Raw genomic sequence first — 13062 nt, forward strand, 5'->3', positions numbered from 1 at the left:
GTCTGTGGTGAAAAGTGGATGAGACAATGTTTGTCGAGGACTTGGCAGAATGCTATTTAATAAGTGACTCCTATTAGTATTGTTGCTTTACATCAGCACCCCTCAACTGATTATCCATCCTCACTCCCCACCTGCCTAAAACTGGCTTGCCTTTCAGGACTCCCTATTTTGTTGACCCAACTACATTACCAGTTTTCTAGGCTCAGCCTGCATCTTTTCCATGTATCAACTTCTATTATTATTCATGCTTCTTGGCCTGACATCTCAATCCCAACCTCCCTCCACCATTCTATATCCTTCTCTAACTAACAAATTATTTTGTAAAGCTTTTCTTGACCACCCCAGCTTAAAGTTCATATACTCAATCATATACCCATATGGCCAGTAAAAATTCAATTAATCAAATTTGACCTGTGACATCTCTCATAGTTGTCTTAAACTATGAACTTTTTTCCCCTGATATTTAACTATTTACCTGTTTATATCTAGTTTCTCCAATTAGAGTACAAGTTGCTGACAGGGGAAGACACTATTTGATACTTTGTTCTACATACTCAGCATCTTAGTTCTTAACATACAGCCAGCATTTAATTTATACAGGAACCCTACCTGAATGCTTAATATCACAGCATTTGGGTACAGAAGCATGCTAAGTAATTTTACCTCAAAATCAAAATCTCTTTTTGGTTGCTTCTTAGCAACAATCTTGTCTGAGGTTTGAAGGAATTTTGTTACTCAATAAACTCCTCTGCTTAGAACGTATAATTAGGTTATAATCCAAGTTTTTAAGTAAAAATCCTATTTTAACCAGGAAAGCTTAAAAAGAGCAAACTTGAATGGGAAATGGTGGTGATGGTCAGATAAGCCATAACCATATATCCTATTGCAAAGAAGAAAAATAGATGCTGTACAAGCCATAAGCACTAAATTTATTGCCTCAGATAAACAGCTTGTAAATAATAATGTGCCTTAAGCTACTGAAGTGGCAATTTATAAAATCTAGGTTGTTTTACTAAACTCAGGGTAATCCCCATTTTCAATTTTAATACAACCAGACTTTTCAAAATGAGCACAAGTCAACTCAGGGGTGTTCTTGGAACTATTTCCTTTATAGGAGAACCCTAAATTTAGATCATACAAAAGACACTGGAAAAACCACACATATAATTCCAAAGGGCACTTTCCAATTTATAAAACCAGAACTCTAGATCTAATACTCAACCCAATTAATACTTTTTCTTCATGGTACAGCTGGAAATAAAATGATTTCATGAGTAGTTTCAAAAAACTGTGTATCCTTCCATTTTGCATGACATGGTTTCAGATACAAATAAACAAATGCACTGTCTGCAACATTTTTTCTTCTTCTTGAAAGATGAAGCCTGAGATCTTAGAAAGATACCAAACATGGAGAAATATGTAGAGTGTAACAAAATCTTCCTCAAATTGCCAGTGATTTTAAATATTTTTTACTAATTGTAAAAACTACTTAACGGGCTTTCAGTAGTCAGAGAAAGAAAACACACTGGAAACTAACATTTCCAACAGGAATAAACTGTTTAAAGAAATGTACATGAGAGATCATTTACCAACTCATGTTTTAAAAACTGTTGAAATGACATACTGAGAACCTAAAAACCATCGCACTTCACTTTTCCCCTCTGGAAAGAGATGAAAGATAAAAATCTCATGAAAAAGAAAAATTCTCTTCAAAATATTTGATCCCATTTAAAATAAGGCAAGGAAACCTAAGTTGTATTATACATTCAAGAAGTTGTGCTTGTATTAAGCGGCCAAAGCCTCACACTTGATTAATGTTGGAGGGAGGGGCTGGAAGGGCTCAGAAGGCTGGCAGGGCTAAATGGACAATGAAAATGGTTAAGCGCTAGATCTTCCTCAACACTGCCCATTCACCTCCTAAAGTTCGTTGTAGCTACCTAATTTTATAATTAAATAAATCTCCCTGTGGAAAAAGAACAAAATTAACTATTTTGGCTAAGTTATCTGTCATTCCCAGTCTGATAATACACTTTTTTGCTATACATACTAAAATATTCTTAACTTGGAGGTTTAGAAATCAGTGTTTGTAATAAGCAACATTTTTACACCAGCTGAGTTCTTCCAGCACCATTAAATCACCACTAAGGGTGAAGGCTATGGCTAAAAGAAAACGTCAATTTTTTGTAGATCCAAATCCATAACCAGGATTTTAATACTTTGGCTCTCACATTAAAATAATTTTTTCAAACGTTAAAACAAATTTTAAAACTTAAAACTCAAAATATCAAGTAGAACAAAAGTTCTGGCCTGCAATTTTGTTAATACAACACTTTGGTGAGGGGAGGAAGCTAGTAACAGCAGCAGAGTACCTAAAGACTTCCAATCAGAGAAACATACCCCAAAACATTAAAAGCCCTCACCCTAATAATTATAATGCATTTTGACCTCTAAAAACCCTCTTACCTGTTTACAAGAGTTTATACAGCTGTTTGCCACTGGAACACCACCTTGCAGAGTATAAGCGTGGCATCCTTTGTTGATAATCACCTGTTGCCTAAGTAATCATCATCCCGCATGGAGACAGACAGCACTAGGCCTCTTCCATCCGAGGTTAAAATTCAAAACAAGCCCAACAAGCCTGCATTTCAAGGTGGTCTTCGTCTGCAACTAGTTAAGTTTAAAACTGGCAAACAACAATGGTGTCTGAAGCCAATGGTGCAGCACTGCTGGCTTCCTCTTGAACTCCAGCGTTGTCACTGTGCACTGAAGTCTCCTGCTGCAAACAGGGGAGTTGTTCTCCTGTACTGGAAACAGCTTCCAAAGCTCAGGAGCCCCTGTACAGGATAATGCAGGAACTAAAGGCAAACACTTTTTCCTCCTTAAGGATGCCTCCATTTTTTCCTCACAATCTGTACTACCAACCGAAGTGACTGGGCCTGAGTGTGCGTTCGTACCTATGAAACCGTCACGGTGCATGCACATCCAAGGCATGTGGAACCACAGGTCAAATAAGGCACAGATACCAAGTAACGGTTCTAATTACAAACGCTAGCTCTCAGGAACTCTTCATCCATTCAGAACTAAACCCATCACTGCATAACTCTGGTAAGAAGCCCCTGAAGATGGAGGAGCTCCTCAAATGTGTCAGGAAAGGCTTTATTAACATCATCATTAACATTTAAAAAGCAAGCGGAGCATTTCTCCTTCTTTTGGCAATTTGGTGCAAATGTTAAGAGCAAGATAAAGCAATTTCAAACTTTTCTTCAAATTAAAAATGAAACTAAGGCCAAACGTGATGGGTGAACAAAATAAATCAAAACTTAAATTTCAGCAACTCCGGCTCTTCAAACCAGCAAAGCCCCCGACTCGTGCACTGTGGTGAGGCTTACGGTGCTTGCCCCGGCTTCTTGCGTGCCAGCAAACAGCACCATTTCCTCATCAAGTTGAGGACTGAGAAGCAAACAATCCCCTTCACTGCAAACAAAGGGGGTCACAGTAACACTAGTGATCCTTCAGAATTGACACACTGTGATAGTCAAAATGATGGTCTCCCTGCTTCTTGCTCAAGACATACAAGATCTGAGCAGCAGCAAGTACCCCCTCAGCTGCAAACAAAGGGGTCAAAGGTTTGCCGTCAATTCACTTCCAGGCAGAAAAACATTTTCCTCAAAAGAAACAATTTATTTAGAATAAAACAAAAGCAGCTCAACTGTGAGCGCACGTTTGAGTGACAGCTACTTTTAAGCTGTGTGAGCCATAAAAAGGGTTTTTCTTTTCCAGAAATCTTGTGTACACAGCACAAAGCAAGGTCATTTTTTTTCCACTTAAAACACCGGCATTGGCATCACAATAGCAGATACACAACTTTAAGCTGCCATTTTAGTAAAATGCACAAATACTAAACAGATTAGCTTTCTTCCATCAAGAGGCCCATGTAAACTCCACATAAGCCACAACTTCTCTTCAAAAAGGTCCATTAGAGCTTTGAATTCCGTATCTTCATCCGTTGTTCACCAGTTTTGCTTGCGAGGGGGGGGGAGGGGAAAAAGGTTATTCAGTACAAACGTTTACAATATTAAAAATATATATATTTCCCCTATGCCATTATAGCTAAACATAACATTAACAAGACCTTCCTGGATAGTCCACCTAGACTTCAAAAAGCACCAATAATACCCACTGGCACAAACCTTGAAATGAATTTACTGTATGAATAGACAACAAGTAGAACAATAGGGTGGATTTTTTTTTAAAGACTGCAATTAAGTGAGGATTATAGGACTGAAAATATCCTTGGTACTCATGTAACTGAGTAAAACATATCAGAAAAAAGCAAGTTTACAATCAATTTATAATCAATATATTCTAAATATAACTTAAAAAATGAAACTATAAAAAGGTGGAGTTTAGTCAAACTTTTACCCCCTCTATTTTCATTCTGTAATTTATATGGAGCAATACAGACCTACTCCATTACTGTACAAAGGGGTCAAGATACAAAGCCTTTTAAAAATCCACCTTCATCTGTGTTACCAAAGACAGCAGCTGTTATTTTCTTTTAAGAAAACCCTCATACAAACAATCGCTAAACAGCCAAAGAACACTGTAGGACTTTTACTTTCCAACTCTGTTTACATCATACATGTAAAACTCTTCATTAAGCTAGACAGTTCACCGTGGTTACCTGAAATCATTTTCTCCCTTTAGGCACATCACTAAAACCAGAATGTTAAGAGGGTCAGCTCCATTTCTCTTCTTGTTCTCATACCTAACTCCTATCTCCAAACCAAACACTGTGGCAGAGACAGAAAAAAAATGTCCAGAAATTCTCTCCAAAAATTTTTTCACAAAAAAGGTCATTAAGGCCCTCTTCTCAACAAGATTTCCTAGTTCTGTTACCACAGTTTTTGGTGAGTGGGTCCTATAGGGAACCAAACTGCAGTTCAAGCTGTATCTGCAAATGAGCAATTTCACTGTCTGAAGAAAGTGGATTTAAAATCAAAAAGACAAAAAACAACACAAAAATTGTCAGTGAAAACCTGCTCATAAAATAGTTTTTAAATAAACCTAAACAAGTGTTTGACTCAGAAAGCAACACCCAACTTACTTTTACTATTGTACCTCAAATGATCTGAGTTAAGAAGGTCCACAGTATATATATTACCTTCAAAATGTGACAAGAGCTTATACCAGCCAGAGGATGGACATTTTAAGATATAATCCTTAAAGGGAAAACTCTATCTACTCTCAGGTGAGAGTCAAAATATACATCTTAAACCAGGAATTTAAATTTTTTGCATGGAAAACTCTTTATAGGGATACCAGTTATAACCAACAAAATAATATAAAAAAATTGGCTAGGAGCTGAATGATTAATTTTTCATAAACTTTGAAGTTGTGATTAAAAATCTACATTAGCTTGATGGTTTATTTTTTTTACCAGTAATACTTAATAAGTCATTTAATGATATCCTGAAGAAATTCTTTCCATTCATTTGAACTGAGTTCCAAAAAAATCAATTAAACAAATACATTTTTTTTAAGTAAAAGAAACAATTGGTTGTCACAAAGAACATCCAATGTTGAGATTATGAAATTCTGGCTAATGAGAATTAGAACCAGATAGTTTTAGACATTTGTTTTCATTACACTCTGAAGTTTTAAGTAGTTTACCAATATTATGAACCTGCACAACAGAACGAGCAACACAAATTAAGAGATTCATCTGAATGATGGCACTCTGCAGGTACACACTAAACTAAACATAGTTATAATACATATTTAGAAATGGTATCAAGCCATTGTTTCAAAAACATTGAAGCACAAACTGCCCAGATCTAACAAAAGCCACAATGTCAGATTAAGGTTCAAACAAACATGGAGCAAAACCCACAGTACTCTGCTCTTCGGTAAGCTGTCACATCAACTTAAAAAAAAAACAAAAACCACACACACTTTGGATTAGAGTAAAATTAGATGTCATGGACTTCACTCCCTAAAAGAGTAAAATTATTTGTCCAGCCATCTTATCAAAAGATATTCAAAAGTTAATGGTTAGTGAGATTATTTAAACTGGAAAAAATGTATCTAGCCACAAATTGTACTTTGACCCCACTTATGCACAGACTGCACACTTGCATAAGTTTCTGAACAGGTGTCTACTCCACATTAGCATGTCAAGCAAAGCCTTTTAAAAGCAAAAAGGACCAAAAGTCTTAATTGTAGGATTTCAGGTATTTTCCCTACAGGCACACCAAGGACCTTTGTGCTCAGAGCCTAGTATCTTCCTTCTCTCAAAATGGCTAGTTTTTCCAGTTTAAAAACAAAAAATACAAAAACTTCCAAACTTAAAAAGAAAATTTACAAATGCATAGTGAAAACCAAAAAGGATGACACAGAGTGATGAGGCTTTCATGCTGACATGCATTAGACACCTGTCATAACGGACAATTAAAAATTACATGACGTTTCCCTGGGTTATTATTGGTGCTATTTCAAAACTATCAGCTTTGATAACAGAAAGAAAACAGTTGGGTTCTGCCAGGCTTTCAAGAAGTCACTTACACAGACTAGAAACACGACCATGATCCAAAGGTCCTCAAGTTTCTAATCATAATTAAATATCAAAGGCCTTAGCTAAAGTCCTCAACATTTAAATCACAGGGGAAAATATACCTACAAATGACCTGAGAAACTAGGGGTGGGGGTGATGGGGGTAGATGAAAAAAAAAGACAAACAAGGAAAACACCCATTACTGTTAAGCAGCAAAAACCCTTGTTAAGAACCAGAAGTTGATATAATCTTCAGTTTTGGAAAAAAACTGTCAGGATGGGCTAAATTATTTTGTATTCATTCCAGGTGTCTGAGAAAATAAACCACTAAAAAAGAGTTTTCCTAAACTGACATTTCAATTTTCTGTGGTTGGACACCAGTGAAAATATAAACACAAAATTTCAAAGATATTCAAAGTATTTTCAATAATGTAATGTCATTGCTAGCGTTTAAATATGAAAATAAAAATACAAGCAAAATTTGGAGAGTATGTCAAAGGCATTTCACGATGACATATGGCTGATTAATGCCCACTGAAACAGAAGATGACTTATGAGCCTGCAGACAACTCTTCTTTCTATTATTGAAATCAGAAATTTGAATGGATACAAAAATAAAAACTCATCTCTGATGAAAAACACAAGTTTTGAAATATGCACAATTAAATTAGAACTGTACCTGCTACATCTCTCTGAAAAAGTCAGTGAAACCACCACCACACACCAACAACTGACCAAAGAATTCTGATTTTAAAAGCACCTACTCACTTCCTGCATACTAGTGTAAGCATAAGACATATGTGGTTTGTAACATACTCCTCAATTTTTCCTGAACAGTTACTGCTACAAACCAAAAGTGCATATACAGGATACAGAACTCAAGAGCCAATGATAAAAATGTGTATGTTAAAGCAAACTCTCTGGGAATAAACCACGTATTTTAAGAGAAATACTCAAATACCTGAATAAAATAATCACAATGCTATATGATTTACCAGCTTATACTAATGAGATTCCTGATCAAATTTCAGCCACACAAACATTTCTGGTACAGGAATTATTTACCTACATACCAATCAAGCCATTTTCAGGTGTATATTATCATCTTTATATAGTCAGTGGGCTCTTTGTTTTCCAAATTGACTTTTCAAATTTCTGGTTTTGTAACTTGGAGGATTTTTTTAAGCTTAAGCTTAAAAAAGAAAAAACTGCAGAAAAAGAGGAAAAAAGTTACTCATAAGAGTGGGAACTCCTAATTAAAGTAAATCCATTTGCCTGCTACCTTTAGGGCATCCCTTTCACTTAAAATAATAGCTAAACTCTCCTGACTTCTATTTTAAAGAGGTTTATAAAAATATAAAAAAGAAGAAAGCTACAACTAAACAACTAATTAAAAAGAAAATTTCATCCAATGCTGTATCCCATCACACATCACAAAACAGGAACCATGTCAAAGTACTAAATACAAGTTACATATGGACTTTAAGACGCACCACGGACAATGATCATGACCAGGTAATCTTCTTCAGATTTGGCCAGTGCCTTGGCAGGGGAATCCAGGAACTGCTGGGAGAACTCACAGGGTGGGAAGGCATGAAGGACTCCGGTGTTTTCCTTGTCTTTGTTGCCCCCCACAGGGAGGCTGATCACCCCGGCGGCCTGCTTTTGCTTTAAATAGGACACGAGGTTCCTAAGTGGCCTCTGAGTAGAGGTGGCAGTGTCTGAGGTGGCCGAAGAAGAGGAGGACCTGCTATCAGAACTTCCAGGCACAGCCAGAAGAATAGCATAACCATTGGGCCCTGCCACTTTGATGCGTCGAGTTACTTCATCCAACTTGGGCTGGTCCAAACGAAGACGCTGAGTGATTTTGAGCTGGGCCACTTTGCCTCCAGTTGAGCCCTCCACAAGAAGACTACTAGCCACCTGGAGGTCACCCTGCAACAGATGCATGTTGGAAGGAAAGTTGCTGTTCTTCAACAGAAGCATGCCCTGCCAGGCCAAACAGAGTTTGGGAGAGGCTGCTGCTGCAGGGGCTGTCCCACCATCCTGTTTCTGGGAAGGGGACTTCAGCTTCGATGAAGCAGTGCTGGTGCTGGGTGCACTCCCATCAGACCGGTCTTCTTTTTTCAGAGGGCTTTTTCCCTCAGTGGAAGCAGCTGTCCGGTGCTTCCTATCCCGTTCAGCTGATGCAGAGTTTTTACGGTCTCGCTTGTCACCCTGGCTCTTCTCCAAACTACCTCGTCGGTCTCTGATTGGAGAGGGCCTTTCCAAGAGAAGACGGGAAGATCGATCATTGTCACTGTTGTAGCGATCCCGGCTACTGCTCAATTCTGGACTGCGGTCAGGAGAAGGTGCACAATGACGTTTTCGTGGACGGTCACTCTCCGGGGACCTATCCAGATGCCGTCCCCCGCTCTCCTCAGGCAGCCTTCGCTTCCTAGGTTGGTCTCTGCTGCTGGGCAGATCTCGATCACCTCTGTCCCGGTCCAAGGACCAGCCATCCCGCCTGCGATCCAAGCTATCCAGTGGCTCATAAGCAGGCACAGCAGTAGCTGCAGTCCGAGTGCTGCGTTCACGAACTGGGGGCGGCGGTGGCACCCAATCGGAGTCAGGATAAAGGTCCCTATCACGATCTCTGTATAGTAACGGTGGTGTCCTGTCCCGAGCACCCCTCAAAGGGTCAGGTGCCCGGTGTCCAAAAGCATCTGTCACCAGTTCATAATGAGTTAAGGGCAGAGGCTGCAGATATTGCTGCTGGTAACGATGTTCTGTGTCTGCAAAGTCTACTCTAAGGCGACGATCTGGGCCACCAAGTGGGAAGCCCCGCATATGGGTCCAGGCAGCATGAGCTGCATCCAGGCTTTCGTACTGGATATACGCCCAACTATCACCTTTGCGGTAGTCAATGGTGCGTATGGTGCCAAATCGGTCAAACTCCCGTGCCAGGGCAGCAAGAGGCACCCAAGGACCCAGGCCACCTACCCAGAGGCGGGTGGTGGGTGTAGCTTTGCCATAACCAATTTTTATAGGATTCCGAATTATAATTTTGCCAGACATTGCTAGTTTGGCCCGGTGAGACATGTCTAGGTTCTCAAATTTGAGAAAACCATAGGTACTGGTCTGGCCCCGAGAAGGCCTCTTGATATCTACTTCTGTGATGACTCCGAAACGGTCAAAAGCCCTTCTTAGATCACTCTCTGTCACAGTGATGTCTAGGTTGCCCAAGAAAAGCGTCCGGTTAGCGCGCTGATCATCCTCGGGTGAGATCTCATCCACTTCTCTGAAAGGAGCAGCACCTGCTCCAGCTCCCACCCTTGGCTCCAGACTGTAGGCTGGGCGTACTCTCTCATAGAACGAGTAGTCTCGCTCCCTCTCCAGGTCTCGGGGCAATGGTGGCGGAGGTGGAGGGGGCAGGCGGCCAAGAGCCAACTGCTGCAACCGGTAGTCTCTGTATCCCAAGGCTGCGCCACCAGGGGAAAGTGATCTCTGGCCTCCACCACCTCCTCCCGGGGGGTGCCGGTGACCACCTACAGAGGACCCGACAACACTGGCTGACGGAGGATAAGAATCTTTGTCTAAAGGGGAGCGGCTGCGGCGCCGGCTCACATACACAGCTTCTATCTTCAGGGGCCGGTCATAGAGCACTAGACGGCCTCTAGCATGCTTGGCCGCCCGCGCGTCCTCTGGCCGCCGGAAGTTCACAAAGGCTACTCGCTCATCCCCGCTGCCAGAACCCGAGAGATGACTGATTTTGACACTTACATCACCGAAGCGTTTGAACTCGTGAAACAGTCCGTCCTCCACCGCTTCGTCACTCAGCTGAGACCCCAACTCGCTTATCTTCAATGTCTTGTATTCCCCGCCGTCCCCGCCGCCAGGAGCTGAAGAGGCGGCCCCAGAGGAACGTGACTCCCCGCCTCCACCCCGGGAGCTGCTGCGCGACTCGCCCCCGCCCGAGGAATTTTTGGTGCTTGGGGAGCTGTAACTATGCAGGCGGCTACTGGAGCTGCCCCCACCGGTGTCGTACTCGCGGCTACCACCTCGGCTGCTAGACTTGTCCAGATGAAGGCTGCGCCGCGACCCGCCGCCGCCGCCGTCGGTCTTTCCACTGCTGCTCCCATTGCTGCCACCAGAGCCCCCTAACTTCTTGCTCCGCTCCCCGCGGGGAGTCGAGTCCTCACCACCACGGGAGCGTTTCGGCTTGACTGGGGAGCGCTCTTTTCCCTTCATTGTAGCGGGTCGTCGGAGGTCTTCTCCGCGAAGCTGACTAACCCGCCGCCCCGCGCTCGTTTCACACAGCGGAACCGCACGCCGCCATCTTGGACTCCGCCGCGGCAGAGGTTCCCGCCCCGCAGTCTTCATTGGTCAATTAGCTCCTCTCTTCTACAGTCTCATTGGGAAAACTATTTGTCTGTCTTTACATCTCCCCGCGCTCCGGGAAGGCGCCCGCCCGACCACTGTTATTGGGTTCCCAACGCCCTAGTCAGAGTACCTCATTGGTTATAGTCGTTGTCCGTCTTAACGGTTCCTCGCGCCAGACTGTAGCTCCGCCCCCCGCACTCTATGGTCACCTGACCCGAAGTCTGGAGGCGTTGATTGGACAAAAAGTCTGCCCTGTAACGGTACTTCTTGCGCGGTGAAAGCGGTGATCCCACCTCCTCATCCCTTTCATTGGTTTACGACCCCGTCCTTTAGCCTACTATTTGGGAAGTCGGGCCATATGTTCTAGCATTTTTTTTCTGAGAGGCCGGGTCACTGCGATCTCGCGAGAGAGACAGAGTGTGAGACAGAGAGAGAGAGAAAAAGGGAGGGGGAGGGTTCCCTCCTTCTACCCCCTTCTTCCAACTCCTCCGGCGGCTGAAAGAAGTTTAAATCTGATTGGACGTTGACGAGGAAATTGATAGGCCGAAATAACTGTCCGTCACTCGCTTAAAGGGGTAGGCCCCTACACTGAGGAGGCTGCCTGAAGGTGAAAGAGTAGAATACGCGCTTGCTCTGCGACGTCAGTTAGACGTCGCGAGACGGTGACCATAAACCAGATCCGCCTCCCCACGCTTTCTGCGTTCTCCTCTCCAACATTTGTTCGGTCCCGCTGCGTACTTGGTTGTGCTTTGGTCCTCGGGCCTCAGAACTTCTGGGCTTCCTACTTCCTACCTGTGTGGGACAAGGGTCTGGGCTGGCTCTCCGGCTGTCGGGACCCACGAACCCTTCAGGAAGCCGTCGCGGGGCGCCCACCGGACACCATCTTAGCCCCTCTGGCCTCTGCGGGAACAGCCTGAAAAAGCCCCACCCCCCCATGCGCCAGAAAGCGCTCTGGGGCCCGCAGGGCAGGTGGGCGGGGCCGGGAGTTCACAGTTCACAAAGCGCCGGCTCACACTAACGTCAGGGGCGGGGCGGAGGCAGTTTTGGGCTCTTGGGGACCCGCAGCCAGGACGCAGCGGAGCTGGGGCGCAGCCCTGGCTCGGGAGCCGGCCTTCCTCTGCGTGTTCCGTTTTCGCCTGAGTGCCCCCGGGCAACCCAGGAGAGTCACTGATGCTTCCAGTTTCGCCGCCCGCGGGCGGGGTGGGGACTGTCAGGCCAGGGCGGAGGGGTCAGGGCTTACTGTTTTGTGTTGCAAATTTACGTGGATTTGGGGTTTTGTAGTTCCGTAATAGAGCTGCGTTTGTTTTTCATATGTAGTATCCCTCCCTGTTGAATAATCGAGTGCAATTTACGCTCCATGCAGATGTGTCGCGTTTTTTTCTGTGGCTTCTTGTACGTCACCCCACCCCGGGTTAGTCTATACTAGAACCCAGTAGAACAGCCACCTTTCTGTCTGTAAACCCATCTCTTTTAGTTCTTTCAGTCGTTAACCGCTTTAAAACCCAACTTTCTTTCCACAGATCTTCATCGTGTCAGACGATAAAGCACTTGCGCGAGGTGCCGGAGACCAAGATGATAACAGGTACAGCCTCTGTCCGGCTGCCCACCGTCTGGTGAAGGGAGGTAGTGCTGAGTTCATCACAGGGGTTAGGTTTCTGCAGTCCTCCCCGATATCCTCCGGGCAGAGGTTAAGAGGATTCTTGTATTGATCCTCTCAACCACACCTCTCAAGATCCTATCTGTAAGGAGAGAATGTGAGATGTTTTTTAAAGGCATTTTTCAAGGTAACAGGGTCCCCCAAACTGAAACCTAAACTTGAAACTTTTAAGATTAGGGACTGCAACCTGTTTACCCCAGCCTTAGCCATCCTTCTTTTTATTAAGTAATCTTGAGGAAGGTGAAGATATGAGCCTTTTGTCTCTTGATTACATCAAAAAACTTGAAAGAAGCCCAGTATGTAAAAGCATATCTATGATATTGTATTGTGTAGACATAGTCATTGTATTAAAACCAGGTAGTGAAATAACTTCATGAGACATAGTACGATGTGTATAATATGCTACCGTTTGTGGTTTTTAAAAATGATATACCTGTATATGTGTTTGTACATTTTTTAATATATATTCATAGAAACTTAATTGAGAATAC

General features: G+C 43.1%; 1 protein-coding gene across 1 annotated transcript; it reads right to left on the reverse strand.

The window, feature by feature from the left end:
* Window positions 1–3496: 3496 nt before the first annotated feature.
* RBM15 (RNA binding motif protein 15) lies at window positions 3497–10914 on the reverse strand (the record flags this gene model as incomplete). Its single annotated transcript, XM_082862953.1, has 2 exons — window positions 3497–4022; window positions 8046–10914. 2 exons carry the CDS (start codon window positions 10912–10914, stop codon window positions 4000–4002), a joined length of 2892 nt encoding a protein of 963 aa, XP_082719079.1. The 3' UTR covers window positions 3497–3999.
* Between the last annotated feature and the right edge of the window lie 2148 nt (window positions 10915–13062).

This window comes from Leucopleurus acutus, assembly GCF_964270905.1.
Source record: "Leucopleurus acutus genome assembly, chromosome: 2".
In the NCBI taxonomy this organism is placed as follows: Eukaryota; Metazoa; Chordata; class Mammalia; order Artiodactyla; family Delphinidae; genus Leucopleurus; species Leucopleurus acutus.